The 18,149-nt window shown below is 41.1% G+C and overlaps 2 protein-coding genes across 2 annotated transcripts in view; both read left to right on the top strand.

Moving 5' to 3' along the window:
- The first annotated feature begins 3,845 nt into the window (after positions 1-3,845).
- The window catches only part of LOC148946760 (mitogen-activated protein kinase 14-like), a 69,870-nt gene continuing 55,566 nt past the window's right edge, over positions 3,846-18,149 (top strand). Inside the window, 2 exon segments of the mRNA XM_089096589.1 lie at positions 3,846-3,960; positions 13,987-14,116. Of these exon segments, the coding sequence (XP_088952715.1) occupies positions 14,018-14,116 (99 nt within the window). The 5' untranslated portion in view covers positions 3,846-3,960; positions 13,987-14,017.
- LOC148946761 (uncharacterized) lies at positions 11,294-11,797 on the top strand. The gene has a single exon (XM_089096417.1). The coding sequence runs from the start codon at positions 11,294-11,296 to the stop codon at positions 11,795-11,797; it is 504 nt and encodes a 167-aa protein (XP_088952543.1).

The raw sequence follows: 18,149 nt of genomic DNA on the forward strand, positions 1-18,149 counted from the left end.
GAAGGAGCCCTTTTTGAAGTTTCTATGACGACGCGTTCAGAAAAAAACTTATATGCCCAAAGGGCATAATTTACAACCCTTGCCCTGAGGGCTGTGGAAGAGTTTCCTCCTCAAAACATAATTTCTATCTAGAAATCCACAACACTTGACAAAATGGTCATCTAAAAATTCTGATTGGGTGTGTTTGAGGAAGAGGTAGGCGAGAGAGGGGGCTAGTTGCCCTCAAATTACTTTCGACTATTAAAAAGGGCAATAGACGTTTGAATTTCAAATCTAATGAGTACTTTCATTTTTCTACGTTAAAAATTTCAATAAAAACTTACATGCCTCCATGACAAAACTTATAACCCTTGTTCTGAAGACTGTGAGGGGAGTTTCCTGCTCAAAGTTTTAATTTCCTGCACTTTAACTAAACAGAACAAAATGGCTATTTCAAAATTTTGATTGGATGTGTTTAGGGAAATGGCAGGTGTGGAAGGGGTATTAGTTGCCTTCCAATTACTTTCGACTATTAAAAAGGCCACAAGTAATTTCAATTTCTAATCGAATGGGCCCTTTTTGAAGTTTCTACGACAATACTTTCTATAAAAACTGTATATGTCCCCAGGGCATAACTTACAATAATTGTCCTGAGGGTTTTGAGGGGGTTGTCATCCTCAAAGACTTTATTTCCTGATTTTTAAACTACGTTGAACAAAATGGCTATCTCAAAATTTTTATTGGATGTGTTTGGGGAAATGGTGGGGGGGAGAGGGGGGTTTGTTATCGTCTAATCACTTTCAACTATGAAAAAGGGCACTGGTCCTTTGAATTCCCAATCGAATGAACCTTTTTCGAAGTTTGTACGACAACGCCTTCTATAAAAATCTCATATGACCCCAGGGCATAGCTTACAACCCTTGCTCGGAGGGTTGTTGGGGAGTGTCCTCCTCAAAAATATATTTTCCATCTCAAAATCAACAACACTGAACAAAATGGTTATCTCAAAATTTTGATTGGATGTGTTTGGGGGAATGCTGGTCGTGGGGGGGGGGCTAGTTGCCCTCCAATCACTTTTGACTATTAAAAAGGGCACTAGCCCTTTTAATTTCCAATCGAATAAGCCTTTCTTGAAATTTCTAAGACAACGCCTTCTATAAAAAACTCATATGCCCCCAGGGCATAGCTTAAAACCCTTGCCCCGAGGGTTGTCGGGGGGTGTCCTCCTCGAAAACATATTTTATATGAGGAAATCAACTATGCTAAACAAAATGGCTATCTCAAAATTTTGATTGGATGTGTTTGGGAGAATGATGGCCTTGGGGGGGGGCTAGTTGCCCTCCAATCACTTGACTATTAGAAAGGCCAGTAGCCCTTTAAGTTTCCGATCGAACGATCCTTTTTTGAAGTGTCTAAGACAACACCTTCTATAAAAAACCTTATATGCCCCCAGGGCATAACTTAAAACCCTTGCCCCGAGGGTTGTGGGGGAGTATCCTCCTCAAAAAGATATTTTCTATCTGGAAATAAACTACGCTGAACAAAATGGTTATCTCAAAAGTTTCAGTAGATGTGTTTGGGGTAATAATGGGCGGGGGGGGGGCTAGTTGCCTTCCAATCAAGTTAGAATATTAAAAAGGGCACTAGCCACTCCAATTTGCAATTGAATGAGCCCTTTTTTAATTTTCTACGACAACTCCTTTGATACGAAGTGCCTGGGTATGGAGAAATAAACAAAACAAAAAACACATTGTGCCCACATCGTTCTTTACTTTGGAAGCGCTAGCGCGCCGTCTCTGATCTTCCTATTTTGATTCATAAATATGCGAATACCGACGTCTATTAATTATTCAAACTCTTCACTACCTAACTAGATATGTTTCCATGTGTCCTTGCCAAGGACGTACCCAGAGGGGGGCTAGGGGGTTTGAACCCCCTCCCGAAAAAATTTTTGACTCGTAAAAACGTAACAAAAACGGATATAAACAAATTTTGTATGCGTTTTTTGAGGGTTTTTTTCGTTTAACCCCCCCCTCCGAAAAAATCTTTGAGTAAAACCCCCGGTAAATATTTACCAAATCATATTATTGAGTTAGGAATAAAGTGAATACAATATTCGATGCCTTTTTTATGCTGATTACGAATATAATAATCATTTCTATCGGAAATGAATTTCAGCCCCCCTACCGCCTAATCTACCCCCACCCCCATATGTGTAAATATATATCCTGAATAGACTTATATAGGGGGGGGGGGCTGAACTTTATTTCCGATATAAATTATTGTTATGTAGTAATCATGAAAAGGCATCGAAGTATATATTAACTTTATTTTAAAATAAAAAATATGCCATGGTAAATATGAACTAACACTCCTCCGAAAAAAAATCATTGGTACGGCCGTGGCTTTTACTCGCATACTGACAAACCAATTTGGATTCTCTGCTCACTGTGATAAAGAGTCTATAAACATTTAACTACAAATTGCCAAATAGAACAAGGTTCTATGGTGTAATGGTGAGCACTCAGGACTTTGAATCATGCGATCCGAATTCCAACCTCAATGGTTTGTCAATGGTTTGTCTGCTTTCACCACCAAAATAAAAAATAAGTATTTGTTCTTTTCTGTAATCCGAAAATAGTTTTTAACAGTTGGAGGAAAAAAAACAGACAAAATTACTGCTCGCGAGAACTCCGAAATGGATTAGGATTATAGTATAACATGGAAAAAAATAGAAAGAAGAATGATCAAAACAGAAGGTTAAATAGATCCCAAGCTTTAAAACCCTATTTCTAAAGAGAATGAGAAATGGTCACAAATTGAGTAATAGGGTGCAATGCTGTGTAAAGTATTTAGTCAGATAGAATTTGGCACGTAAGGGCGATTTGTTTATGCTTTTCCCAGTCGATACTTCGATGGTAGAGGCATAGGCCTACTGTTGTAGTACCAGTTAAGTCAGAATCATAAACTCGGTGGAATGCTAGAGTTGAATCTGTTAAGACCATTCCCGATATTATAGAAAAACCTGTTCAATTATCAGAAAACGTTCAGTGTGATTAGGATGAAAATTCTGAAACCAATTTGGATGTAATTAAGTTGTTATGTCGGATATTGACAACTCAATTTTTAGTATTTCTTCCTTTTTGGAGACCGTTAGTGCTAAAGTTGATCGGATCTGGCGAGGCAAAAAGGTGGTAAGGGGGGAGGAAACTGGCATTGTTCCCAGTCCTGAAAATCCTTGCTACGCCTCTGGCTGTCAAGGATCTGCGTGGGAATTTATTGCTGGTATTTTACTCGAAAAACAACTGTATTATGCGAAAAATACTGGAAATGATAGACCAAATCGCGAGTGTTAAGATTTGAATTGGAAAGGGGTGCCAGTTTACTTCCTGGATACCTGCCTTTCGCCAGTCTTAAATCAAAGCACGATCTCTGTATACAGAATACCAATGAATTAAGTTTTCAGAAATTCATCAAAACAGATGGTTTAAATGACATAAAGAGCATAAGATTTTTTTTTTTATACTCTAAAGATCATGACGTTATGTTATTATGCGTAGTAATCACAGCCTTTATTGGGTAGCTACTGTTATTTCTCGTTTTGTTTTCTATGTCCACCTCTGATTGCAATTCGTTCAATAATTTGTATTGATGAAAATTGGCGGTCTTGCGATTGTAAATTCTTGTTAACCCTGTTTCCAAAGAAATTATAAGCAAAATTTAATGTACAACTTGGAAAAGTTTGAATAGACACAACTTTCAAAATGATTTGTATACTTTACTCAGATTTGAATGATTTTTTTTTAGCCATCGATTTACTTGAAAAGATGTTGGAACTCGATACTGAGAAGAGATTGACAGCAGAACAAGCATTGGCTCATCCTTACCTTGCTCAGTACGCTGACCCAACTGATGAACCAACTTCCCCTCCATACGATCAAAGTTTCGAAGACATGGAACTCTCTGTTGAAGATTGGAAAGGTATTTGCCGGTTTCTTGCTCCATTTGCTTCTTTTTTTTCTTTAACTGTGTTGCTGTTAAAAATCTCCTCGAATTGCTTTACATCACATCTATGCTTCAAGAAGTTCACAGGTCATCAAAGAGATGATACCTACTGTTGCCCTATAGTTCGTTCGATCAATCCAAGATTACTTATCTGAGAAGTACTATTGCTTATCCCTAAGGATCCGTGGGACGGAAATGACGTCACAAGTTAGGGGGGTTACTACTTGAAAAGGTCTTTATTTTTTGTCGGATAAGTAACACCGGAAGCCCCGGAAAATTCAGGATAAGTGAAGAATAAATGATGCCATAAAATAAACATAATATCGCAGCGCGGTTTAACCAGCTTATGACATCGCACATGCAGCTTATGATAGCAATGAACGCCCTAACAACAAGCTTGGCGGGTCAACCTGCGGCAAATTAGCAGCAGCCTACAACAGCACAAGCCACAATTAGGCCCAAGCTAATGAAGCGGACCGATAGTGACGGCATAGACTCGTTTTAAAGCCTGTTTGAGAGCACGGTGAAGGCTAGTAACTGGCCTAGGGAACATTGGGCTACACAGTTGTATCCAGTTCTTTCCAGTCCCGCACTGGAGACGATGTCAGGTTTATCGGCGGATACATTTGCTGATTATGATGCTGTTAAAGACAGCAATACTTGAGAAGTATTCTGTCACAAATGAAACGTATCGCTTACGCTTCTGAAGTGGAAGAAAAGAATAAAAGGAATCCAAAGGAGAATTCGGAAGGAAGCTGACAACCAGCTTCAATAGACGGCTCAGTCCAACATCGCTGAGAGCGCAGGCAGAGAACCTGGCGGCAACAAGCACCCGGCCAGCCAGAGTGGTTGTGCCATTGAAGGATGTAGAAGAAATTTTTGAGCTTTTACAGGTGGAATAGTTTACGGAGGCAGTACCGTACCACCTGCAGATAGCCCTTCGGCAGAGACAGTTCAAAACTCTTAAGAAAGTTGTTTCTTTTGCGGAAGCTAGCGCCCTAGCTCGTAAAACAACGAAAGATTGTTTGAAGACGGTTGGCGATAACAGAGGCCAGCATCCGGGCAAGGAGGGAAGGAAACAGGAGTTTTGACGGCACCCGTAAAGGAGGGATCAGCAATCATCAAGCGAAAGCTGAGTCCAAGGAAGGAAGCTCGCGCAAGAGTCACCGAGCAGGAAGCAGGAGAGCTTGCTTTGTGTATGATGACACGTTACACTTTGCGAAGAACTGTCCGAGGAAAAAGCAACAGCCAGAAAATACGCAGCAGGGTTTCCTGGCTGAGAGCCCGGAAAGACCCGATCACCAAGAGTCGGCAGGGGCAGCGGTAGTGCTTTATGGCAAAGTAGACAGAAGGAATGTTGAAATGCCGGTGGACAGTGGAGCGGACATAATATTTCTGCTCTCGCAGTTGGTACCAGAAAAGTTCTAGGTTGGGAGGAGCCTAGAAGCTTGAGATGTGTATATGGCGACACACACGAATACACTACGGAAGTAGTGGACGTACGAGTGAAACCAGAAGATGGTTTGCTTGTTGAACTTCTAGTGAAGGTTGCAGTCTCGGATCAGATTCCAAAGAAGTTCCTGGTAGGAAGAAATTTTCCAGAATTCTCGAGGCTGGAAGATTCCGAAGTTGAAGTGTTTGTGTCCGAAGTCGAAGTTGAAGTGCATTTGAATTGAAAAAAGGTAATTGCCTGTTTTGGCGGAGAGCCAAGATATGAGCTAGTTTCGTTTTTAATGAATTTTTATTGATATGAAATGGTCAGGCCTTTCCTGAACTTTGTAGAATAAAGACCTCTGTTTGAAAATCTTTTCACTTTGTGAATTTAAACAGCGATAAGGGCTCTTGATCGAGACCAATTCTAGGACTTGGGTTCTAATTATTGGTTGCTGTGGTAAAAATTGCCACAGATGGTGGAATGGTCCGACTTAAAAGCAGCTGGCTCCAGTCGCCGAATCCGAGGAATAATATTCTGACATTTGTCCAGCAGGAACATTGAGAAAAGTTTTCCAGGGACTGACAGTAGAGTTATTCCACGGTGATTCGCGCGGTCGCTTCTAGAGCCTTTCCTCATCCATAAGGGGATAATGGTGGAGGAACAGGACCATTTTAGGGTCGGCATATCTCAGTAATTCAGAGCTTAAGCCACAGATACAAGCAGCTTTATTATTCTTGAGCCTTTTAACTGCATTTTCGATTTCTGAGGGACTGAAGGGCTCATCTGGAGGAATATCTGCTTTTGGTCTTTGACTGCTAGACTTTCTGAGACTAAAATTTGGAGGAACAGGCAGACTGGTGTTGTTTAGGAGCGAGCAGAAGTGTTTCTTCCACTGCTCAAGACAAGAGCCTTCATCAGAAAGAAGTGTCCCATCCCTGGATAGGACAAATCCCAACGTAGGAGTTTTATTTTCTGTGAGATCTCAGAGGTGGTTGAAGTGGCTACCCATGTCTTTTTTTGCTGCTAGTTCAATTTCACCGGCTTTCCTTGCAACGAAGTGAGTTTGGTCCCGGTGAATGAGTCATTGCTCTATGACCTGCAGCGTTTCATTATTTAGCCACGATTTTTTTTTTGGAAAACTTTTCTTGCCAAGCACCAGTGGTGCTGCTTCCCTCGTCTAAGGTTTAAAATATTTTCAGGTGGCTTCACTGCTGCTAAGTGTGCTAAGGAGCTCGAAGTGATTCGTTACCTCAATACTATACTTTAGGCGAGTATCTGGCTCCTCGAGTTTCTCAATATCTGCAGTGCCTGGCCTTCTTTCCGGTCGTTGTGCTTGGAGGTGAAGCTGGACTTCAGCGCACACAAGCCTGAGATCTGCATTTCTGTGAAATGCCTGAAGTTCCGCAGTGTTGATCTCCATCGTTTTGAATTAATGACGTGGCTGATTATATACTTTATGTAACCTTCATTACTATACCACGTGTATCGGTGGATAGTTGTACGTTGAAAGTAGGTATTTGCTATAACAAGGTCATGAGATTGGCAGAGTTCAAGCAAGCGAAAGTCATTATCATTAAGTAGGTCTTGCAAGGATCCTGGACTGCAAAGGTCGGTGGGGCATGACGGTCCCAAGTCTATAAAATGAGAAGGGTTGGGCGGTGGGCTTGCGACCTATCCCCGTAAAATCCCAAATTGCAAAAAAAAAACATCGAGGATAGCCTCGGATACCCCACAACACCATTCGACGACGACCTCAGCACGCCCACGGACACGATTTATGACAGCAAAAACTAATACGAAATTTGGATTTGGTATGTAAGGACACTAAACCAGCTGACAAAACCTAAAAAATTACTCAGAGAGATGAAGAAGTACAAGCTATATCTCCTTGCTCCAAGCGAAGTCATTTCACTCTAAGATCATTTCACTCTGCGACAAAAAGTGCCAACTCACGAACAAGCAAGATAAAGAAAGTAGGGACCGGTACAAGCAACTCAAACGAGCTGTAGAGAAATCCATCAGACGTGCTCATCGTGCTTTTATTAAAGAAACATGTGATCAATGTGAATCGGCCTTTAAGAAAGAAGACCCCCACTACAAGCTTAGAAGTTTGCGGGACTTGGCCAAACAGAAGGAAATCAAAGCGTCCTGCCTTCTCGACAAACATGGAAACCAAATACAATCCGCAGATGGACTCCGCTCACGATGGGAAAACTATTTTGAAAATAAATTGAATCTGTGCATCCACCCAGACCCTACAATTCTCAACACTTTCCCTATAACCTCTACAGATCCAAGTCCTCCCCCTCTTCACTCTGAAATAGAAGCAGCTATCAGAGACTTGAGAACAAACAAAGCTGCCGGCCCCAATGGAATTCAGCCCGATATACTGAAAGTAAACTGCAAACCACTCCTTGACCTTTACCACAAAATTGCCACAGCTTCTTGGGAAAAATGTCACTTCCCCTCACCCTGGTGCAAAGCCATGATCATTCCCCTGCATAAGAAAGGCTCTAAAGCTGTCTGCGACAACTACCGCCCAGTAAGTCTTACCAGCCACGCAGCAAAAATCCTCACCAGAGTCATGCTCGGGCGTATACGAGCCATTTCCTCACTGGTCATTCCGGAATACCAAGCCGGCTTCCGACCTAATAGATCAACAATTGATCAGATATTCACTGTTTGGCAGATCATGGAAAAGTATAGCGAACTTGGGCGCAGCATCTACCACCTTTTCATAGACTTTAAACAAGCTTTTGATCGGATATGGACAGAAGGTCTATTGCACATCCTTCTTTACTTTGGTATCTTATCCAACCTGATCTCGCTTAGCAAAAACATGCATTTGAAGTTCAGTAGCCACGTTATGAATGGAGAGCGACTTGCCAATAGCTTCAAAACCTCTACTGGAGTTCTTTAAGGTTGTCTAATATCACCCGGTGCTGTTTAATCGCTTCTTAACTGCAGCCCTTTCACTCACGAATACCCCGCCCGGCGCCCGTGTCGGAGGAGTGGTGATAGACAAACTGGCATATGCTGATGACATAGTCCTAATAGCCGAGTCCCTTCAAGATCTACAATCTCAGGCTAACAGCGTTCACTCGCCCACCAACCTCTTCGGGATGGCAATCAACACCTCAAAAACGAAAGCCATGCGCTGTTCACGCAAATTCGATTCACATGTAAATCTCAGCCTTCAGCTTGGTGAAGGTACCATTGAGTGGGTGGAAGGCTTCGCCTACCTTGGGAGCTTACTTACTTATGATAACAACCAACTCAAAGACATCAAGAGACGCCTGACACTTGCAAACTCCTGTTTTAAAGCTCTGATGCCTATTTGGAGGAATAAGAACTTAACAACAAGTTTAAAATCTAGACTGTTCTCCTCCCTCATTAGTCTGATTATCGTTTATGCCTTTAAATCTTGTACGCTTAAAAAAGGCAATGAAAGCTACTTAGTCGGCTAAAAAACTAAATCTCTATGACACATTGCTTGTATCACCTTCCATGACAGAATCTCCAAGCTTCTCCATAATCTGAAAGTACAATTTACAATACTGGACAAAATAAAACTAAAACAACTCAAATGGCTTGGACATACACAACGCATGGCTAGCACTCATCTCCCGAAGATAACCTTCGATGGACAAGTACACGGTTCTCGACCCAGAGGTCACCCTCCAAAGAGATGGAAAGAAAACTTTTCACCTTACAACCTGCCACAACTCTGCCGCCTGGCCGACAACAGAAGTACCTACAAGAGGCACATCAATGAACTGGTTAAAGAAGAGGCCCCAAAACGACCTCCAAGGACGAATGGGACATAAGTCAAGTCAAGTCTAAGCGAAGTCAGGTGAATTGGATCTGGACATGAACAACTAGGAGAGGGTTACTCGCTAATTTACAACGGAAATGAATCCCGACACCAGGCTGGAATTGGGATAATGCTGTCTGACCAGGCCATTAAATCACTAGTTGAATGGAAGCCAGTCAGTGAGAGATGCTAACTTGCAAGATTTGTAATCAACCATCTGAAAATTTCAGTCATTGCATGTTATGATCCTACAAATGATGCAAACGATACTGATAAGGAGTCATTCTACCAAGCTCTTCAGTCATTGACACCCGAAGTCCCATCACATGACCTTCTTTGTGTGGTTGGGGACTTCAATGCTAAGGTCGGAGCAGAAAGAGACTACTGTCCACAAGTCCTAGGGAGACATGGTCTTGGTGAAATGAATGAAAACGGAGCCCTCCTGGTAGATTTTGCCCTGAGTAATGATCTTATGGTCGGCACAACTCAGTTTGAACATAAAACTATCCACAAACAGTCATGGATCTCGCCATACGGCAGGACGAAGAATCAAATAGATCATTTCATAATTTCAAGGAGATGGCGGACAAGTCTTCTGGACGTACGTGGCTTCAGCGGGGCAGATGCCCAGTCGGACCACATCCTGACGGTAGCAAAATTGAAAGTCAAGCTGAAAGTGCCTAAAACCGCAAAGTCGAATTCTACGAAGCTTTATGATGTGGATAAGCTACATGTCCGAGAAACCTGAAGAAAAATTTGTATGGAGTTGAAGAATTCATTCGCTCCGCTTGAAATAGAAAACGGCACAGACAGTCCGGAAACAGCATGGCAAAACATGAAGGCAACATACAATCAATTTGCTAGGGATGTGCTTGGGTATAAGAAGAAACCGAAGGAAAGATGGATATCACAAGAAACTTGGAAACTAATTGACCAGCGCAATGACTTGAGACAGCAAATTTTCTTTGCTGGCGGCGACAGAACTTCGGTCTTTGCATATGTTCTATATAGAAATAAGGACAAAGAAATCAAGAAGTCGGCAAAAGCTGACAAGCGGAGATGTTTAGAAGAAAAGGCTAGACTAGCAGAGGAAGCAGCTAGAAAAGGAGACTCCAAAGCAGTTTACAGGCTCACAAATGAAATGCTAGGAGAGCTGCCCAGTAGATCCAGTCAAGTCAAAGATGAGAGCGGAAATGTTCTCACCGAAACTGAGAAAATTGACGAGTGATGGGTGTCCCACTTCGAAAAGGTTTTAAACAGACCGAGAAAGCATCCCTTCTATGCCCTTTCTTAACCTTAAGATTGACGAAAATCCCCCAATCTCTGCGGAAATACTTGCTGCAGTGAAGAAAATCAAGAATAGAAGATCACCTGGTCAAGACTTCATAACTTCAGAAATAATCAAGAGGACATGCCTCTCAGTGTGGATAACACTGATTGCAACAGTCTGGCAGTTTGAAAAGGTCCCTGGCGACTGGACCAAAGGGATAATTGTTAAGGTATTTAAGAAAGGTGATGATGCTCTTAACTGAGATAACTGGCGAGGTATAAACCTAATATCAGTACCAAGTAAGGTTGTAGCGTTTATAATACCCGAACGACTAAAAAAACCACTCGGTCCGTATCTGAGAGAAGAGCAACATGGCTTTCGGACAGGTAGATCTTGTTCAGATCTCATATTCACGCTCAGAACTCTGATAGAAGAAGCAAATGAGTGGTCCAACTAAATATACATGCTCTTCATTGATTTTGAAAAGGCTTTCAATTCCGTGGACCGTGACACACTCTGGGAAATTCTACAGTATTATTGTGTCCCCAAGAAAATAATAAGTTTGATCATGGCCTTTTATGAAAATGCGGAATTTTGCATAAGGACAGAGAACGAAAAAACTAGCTACTTCTAAATTATGTCAGGAGTGTGACAAGGATGCCTTTGATCTCCCTTTTTATTTGTAATTTTAATGGATTATGTTCTGAGAGAAGCGGCTGGCTTCGGAATAACAGTCGGAAATAAAATCCTCTCGGAAGTTGACTTTGCAGTTGATGTGGCACTTCTGTAAATGACAAAGCAGCGATTCCAGAAACTTCTTAATAAAATTAGCGTTAAAGCGGAGAAAGTTGGCCTAAACATCACCATAGACAAGACTAAATTAATGGCAACATCAGGCTCGCCAGTCGAGCTCCTGCACAAAAATCCTAGAATCGAACAAGTCTATGAATTTAAGTACCTTGGGAGCTGGGTTAATTACACAGGAAAGGTGCAAAATGAGGTCAAGAGAAGAATCGGCATGACCAACGCTTCTTTCAACAAACTTAAGCCAGTAAGGAAATCAAAGAAGTACTCGCTTGCACTAAAGCTGCGACTTCTTAATAGCAACGTTTTGTCCGTGCTATTGTATGCCAGTGAGTGCTGGAAACCAGATGTTGGGACAAAGAAAAGACACAGCTTTCGAAAATATGTGCTTGAGACGCGTGCTGAATATCTGTTGGCGTCAAACAGTCAGCAACATCGAGGTACACAGCAGAACTGGCCAGTCGCTTATTACTGGAGTGATAAAGAATAAGAGATGCAGCTATTTTTGCCGCATCCTTCGGATGGAGGACTCAAGAATTCCGAACCAGGTTCAACAATGGCAGCCGCGTGGGCGTCGACAGAGGGAAAGACCGAGAAACACGCTCAGACGCGTGTATGATCGTGATCTACGTAGTGCTCACACATCACTACAACCCCAGTAGAAGGATGTACTTGCCGCAGCGCCAATACGTGACGTTTCCCGAGGCTTTGTCGACGCCCTATGTGCCCCAGATGGCTCAGGAGGACCTAAGTAACTAAGTAAGTAAGGTCTGGGATACAGGACCAATTGTGCCACGACAAACACCCATTCATAAACAGTTGACAAGTGAATATCTTGCTATATTCCGCTGTACGCTGGCGTCATGCCAGTATTCTGGGATGGATTGCTGAACTATATTTCGCGATGCATTGACAGTGAGATTGAAATTAATAAGAAAGATGTGTGCGTTGTGGCTTGCGATTTTTACAAAAAAGAATCGAGTTTTTACAAACTCAAGAAAATGTTTAGCGAAAGCTGGTGGTCAGATAAATGCCCATAAGGACGGTACAAAGGAAAAACTAATTAGTGAGCTATACGACTGTTATGTCATTTTTCGAGAAAATGATATTAGAGATGAGATGGGGTTCTGCATTTATGATCTTTCGGAGGTCCCCGAAGTCAGTTTTAAGGCACGTGCAGATTTGTCGCACCGGCTGCTAAAAATCGAACGCAAGTTGGAAGAAGCGCTGAACATAAAATTCGACGCGCATAAAATGCCAACGAACTCACCCGTAAAAGGTGCTGCAGGTGCGAACAAGGAGATAGCGAACGTTTCTGGGAAAAGACTTCTCAGAAACGTCGTTGTTCTCCGTTGTTGTGGCTAATCCACCTGAAGTATCGAATCTCACGGAAAAAAAGACAGTTGATTGAGAAGTGTGGCATTAGCAATACTAATGTTTGTATCAAGTCATCAAAAAGTTGTTGGCTGATCAAAGTTTCCAACTGTGTTTCGGCTTAAAAAATCGAAAAAAACCTGAAAAGCGACACTGCAAAAACGAAAGTGACCGAGCTCGTCTTCATCGGTGTTGTGGAAGGGAAGCCTAGTTGTGTAGTAGAAAAAGACTTAAAAACTGCCTCATCAGAATGCACAGGAGCTATCCGTATCGGAAGCTCGTCAACTTTCAAAATGTATGTTCCGACAGAAAGTGCCCTTTCCTCTGCAATCCGACACGGTATTCAGATCGAATATTATTGCTTTCGGATAGAGCAATTTCTGTTTATTCTGAAACGCTGCTACAATCGCCAACATTATGGACGCGTAGCTTCCGAATGTAAAAATGCGGCAAAGTGTGCTAGATGTTCTTGAGGACATACCTCCAGTCGTGAGCAACCGTGTTTTGCCCCTATGAAATGTGCAAATTGTGATCCCTCTTATTCCATCAAGTGTAAAAAACTAAACGAAGTTTCGAAGTTTCCTGGCTGAATCACCAACTCATTCGTTGTTACCCTTGCTGAAAGTTTTCTTATGCATAGTGTACAAAGATCAGTCTTCCTGATATAGAATTTATCTGATCATTTATGGATCATTGTCATCGTGATCTGATCATTTATGGTGAAAATAAGTTTTTAGTGCTCATGTTCATTTTTACTTTTTATATAGTATTCCGTCATTCTCCTTTTTTTAGACGGGTAAGAAATACATTATTATTATTATTATTATATCATCACGCACTGTGGCGTTGAAGTCACCGAGGAGAATAGTTACATCGTTGGGGGACACTATCGTGAGACATCTGGCCAGAGCAGAACTCTTCCTTGGTTGTGTTGTAGGAATCGTTGGTCGGGGCATAGCATACGATCATGATTGTCTTACCATGTTTGTGTCCAAAGTGGGTTTTCATTAGTCTGTCTGGTACATCTTCGTGCAAGAGTAATGTTCTTGCGAGACTATTTAGCGCGAGGCCAACGCAATTTCTTCTCATGCTTCCTCCAGACCAGAGCAACGAGTGGTTCTTGCCTATTTGTTCTTCTCTACTTCTGGTACGATGGGTTTTTTCTGAGACCGGTAATCGCCACTTTTTGGACTTTATGGACTTGCACATCTCATGGGTCAGTTTACCCCCATTTTATATGTTGACATATTAATGTAGACTATTCTTTCTGTTAAAAATTTTACTTTGTATTTTCTCTTTTTCTAGTTCTTCAGTAGATACGAAGAGTGGGACTAAAATGGCAATAAAGAAGCTTGCTAGACCATTTCAAACAGCAATCCACGCAAAAAGAACTTACCGAAAATTAAGGCTCTTGAAGCACATGAACCATGAAAATGTAAGTTTTACTGCCTTATTAGCATTGAATATTTAAAAAGACACAAAACAGACAAATATTATGGAAAATACAAGAACATACGGAACACATCGTAAAAATCTCGAGATCTCTGGAGAGCTTCTCTGGTGCTAAAAAATTCGTTATGCTAACGTGTGTTTTTTCCCTTAAAATGAAAATTTGCTCAACGCATCCTCTCTCATTTCTGAAAACACGCTGTTCTTCTCTTAAAACTTCACATACAGCATCTTTAAGTACCCTAGACCCTGCTATATGGTGATCTTTGCTTTGAAAATCAATTACAGCACTATGCACCCTGGTGTCTTGTAACAATCCTACCAGTTTTCCTCTTACAATAACTTAATCAATATGGTTGGCCGTCTTACCATTATGTGACCATTATGTTAAGTTGTGGGCCATTTTGCGAACAAACACTGTGACGTTTATAACTATATTGTTCTGATCTGAGAGCAACGAGTGGTTCTTGCCTATTTGTTCTTCTCCGCTTCTGGTACGATGGGTTTTCTCTGAGACCGGTAATCGCCACTTTATTCATATAAAGCTCTTCAGAAAGGGGGTTCTTTGATACAGGTACATTTGTGGGGGGCTCAAGGGCTCATCTGGAGGAACATCGGATTCAGGTCTTGGACTGCTAGACTGGCTGAGACTATCATTTGGAGATACAGACGGGCTGGTGTTGTTTAGGAGCGAGCAGAAGTGTTCCTTCCAGTGCTCAAGACAGGAGCCTTCACAAGAAAGAAGTGTCCCATCCTGGATAGGACAACTTCCGGAGTAGGAGTTTTATTTTCTGTGAGATCTCATCGGTGAATGAGTCTGTTCCCCACTCCATTAGGCTTTTAATAAGTGGCCACTTCTCCAATGAGTCTTGCCCTCCGTCTTTGCTCTATGACCTGCAGCGTGTCATAAGTTAGCCACAATTTCTTTGGAAAACTTCTCTTGTGAAGCACCAGTTGTGCAGCTTCGCTCATTTAAAATGAATTCATTTAAAATGAATTCTTCGCGATTTAAAATACTTCCAGGCGGCTTCGCTGCTGCTAAGTGTGCCAAGGAGCTCGAAGTGATTCGATACCTACATACTATACTGTAGGCGAGTATCTGGCTCCTCAAGTTCCCCAATATCTGCAGTGACTGGCCTTCTTTCCGATCGCTGCGCTTGGAGGAGAAGCTGGACTTCAGCACACACAAGCCTGTGATCTGCATTTCTGAGCTCTGCTGATCTGTAAGTCCTGCAGTTCCGCAGTGATGATCTCCATCGTTTAGAAATAATGACGTGGCTGATTACCCTCTTTGTGCAACCTTCATTACTATACAACGTGTATTGGTGGATAGTTTTACGTTGAAAGTAGATATTTTCTATAGAAAGGTCATGGGATTGTCAGAGTTCAAGCAGGCGAAGGCCATTATCATTAAGTGGGTCGGGGATACAGGACCAATTGTGCCACGACAAACACCCATATGGTCACGCACTATGGTGTCACCGAGAAGAACAGTAATATCGTGGGGGAACACAGTCGTGAGACATCTGGTCGGAGCAGAACTCTTCCTTGGTTTTATCGTCAGAATTGTTGGTCGGGGAGTAGCATACGATGATAGTCATCTTACCATGCTTGTGTCCAAAGTGGGCCTTTATTAGTCTGTCTGATACGGCTTCGTGCAAGAGTAATGCCCTTCTGGCGAGACTATTTAGTCTGAGGCCACCGCCATTTTTCTCTTGCTCCCTTCAGACCAGAGCAATGAGTGGTTGTTGCACACTTGCTCTTCTCCGCTTCCGGTAAGATGGGTCTCTTTGAGACGGATAATCAGCACTTTATTCTTATAAAACTCTTCAGAAAGTAGGCTCTTTGATGCAGCTGTACTCAGTCAAAACATTCCAGGTGGTTATTTGAAGCCCCTTTTGGTCCAAAAGATTTAGTCTTTCTGATGTCGTCAGCAGAATATTTATTGACGCGCGATGGTTGAGATCTTAGAAGAAATTTCGGATCAGAGGTTATTTTGTCACTTTGCGTAGCACTTATTTTCAGGTGGAGGGTTGCTAGACCAACCGACCCTAGACCTGGAATCTGGATAGAGCCAAATTAACCTAGATACTGTGATTCCTGGGCTGGTCTGCACCTGCCGCAAAAGGTTGCAGTCACCCTGATTAGAGTGCTTAGTTAGGGGTTGAGGCATATCCAGAGGCACGTGGTCAGCAATTGCACTTACTAACAGATTGTTTTGACGAAATAGTTCATAACTTTATTAGTAAATAAGAAAACTCCAAAAGAGTCTGCACAATGGGAAAATAAAAGATTACTATTTTTTTGCCAAAACTAGTGTTAATTATTCAGGTAGCGACAAAGCCAAGCAACTGGCTAGGGGGCTCAGCCAATCCTTCCCAAAGTGAAAAAATCACATATAGACATTGCTGTGCAAAAGGAGCAGGGGAGAAATATTTTTGCAAAGATTGACTCAAAGGATCGCTTGGAGAAAATTGAACAATAATTGTTTGAACTACAATTTCGGTGTTTGACATTCCCCTACCCCTGCAATTTTGCTAACATGAGTTATCTGTTTGAGCCTATACTCAACAAATATTATACAATGTGTATAATCCAAATCGTGATTGAGTACCACAAGACATTTTACATCTCTGCAAAAGCTTATGGGTGAGCATGTCGATTTTTTTTTTTTTATAATTAATGAGCAATGCAACATATATTTATGGACAAATTTTTGTTGTTATTTTTTTATACAGAGCAAGCTTAAATCAGGTGTGTTGACATGTTTGTGCGAAAATGAACATACACCACTAATGTAAATATAAGTGGATACTGGAAATCTCTGACTGGAATTCTCTGATACGCAATCAAATATCGGGACTTGCACATCTCATGGGTCAGTTTACCCCCATTTTATATGTTGACATTAATGTAGACTATTCTTTCTGTTAAAAATTTTACTTTGTATTTTCTCTTTTTCTAGTTCTGCAGTAGATACGAAAATTGGGACTAAAGTAGCAATAAAGACACAAAACAATTTAAAAAGACACAAAACAGACAAATATTATGGAAAATACAAGAACATACGAAACACATCATAAAAATCTCGAGATCTCTGGAGAGCTTCTCTGGTGCTAAAAAAATCGTTATGCTAACGTGTGTTTTTTCCCTTAAAATGAAAATTTGCTCAACGCATCCTCTCTCATTTCTGAAAACACGCTGTTCTTCTCTTAAAACTTCACATACAGCATCTTTAAGTACCCTAGACCCTACTATATGGTGATCTTTGCTTTGAAAATCAATTACAGCACTATACACCCTGGTGTCTTGTAACAATCCTACCAGTTTTCCTCTTACAATAACTTAATCAATATGGTTGGCCGTCTTACCATTATGTGACCATTATGTTAAGTTGTGGGCCATTTTGCGAACAAACACTGTGACGTTTATAACTAGATTTTTATATTTAAAAAATCGCAGCAGTCTATAACCGTTACTATTCTCTTTTCTTACACCAAGTTTATCTTTGCTAGGATGCCATCTATCCCTATTCCTACCCGCCTGGGCATTAAAATTTTCTAATGAAAATACCATGTTTCTACCTGTGATCCTGTCTATTTATTCCTGTAGCTTCAAGTAAAAATCATAAGAGTGGGCGTTTATTCAAATAGTTTAGTAGGGCCATTAGAGTATATCGGCCATTTATGAAACAAATTAAAATAAATACGAAAAATAAGTTTTCAAAGAAAAGTAAAGGCCACTTTAAACTTAAGCTCAGCAGATACAAATATCTTTCAAAATTCAAACTCAAAACGACCAGAAATTACTGTTAAAGAATAAATGAAACCCAAAACGAAGAGAAATTAAATAAACAATCATAGCAAATACATAAAAATAATAATATAAATGAATAAATAGATCTTAAAGCGAGTAATGCTTATATTGAATATGAATATCAAGCTTAAACCAAAAAAAAAAATTTCCTATTGAAGTATAAATGAAACTTAAAACGAACAGAAATTAAATAAACAATCAAT

Source organism: Artemia sp. Qi Xiang Cuo, chromosome 11, assembly GCF_049724085.1.
Source record: "Artemia sp. Qi Xiang Cuo chromosome 11, ASM4972408v1, whole genome shotgun sequence".
Taxonomy (NCBI): Eukaryota; Metazoa; Arthropoda; class Branchiopoda; order Anostraca; family Artemiidae; genus Artemia; species Artemia sp. Qi Xiang Cuo.

Excerpts from the sequence above, each read along its gene's own strand:
- LOC148946761 (XM_089096417.1), top strand. The coding sequence starts at position 11,294 with ATGACAAAGCAGCGATTCCAGAAACTTCTTAATAAAATTAGCGTTAAA.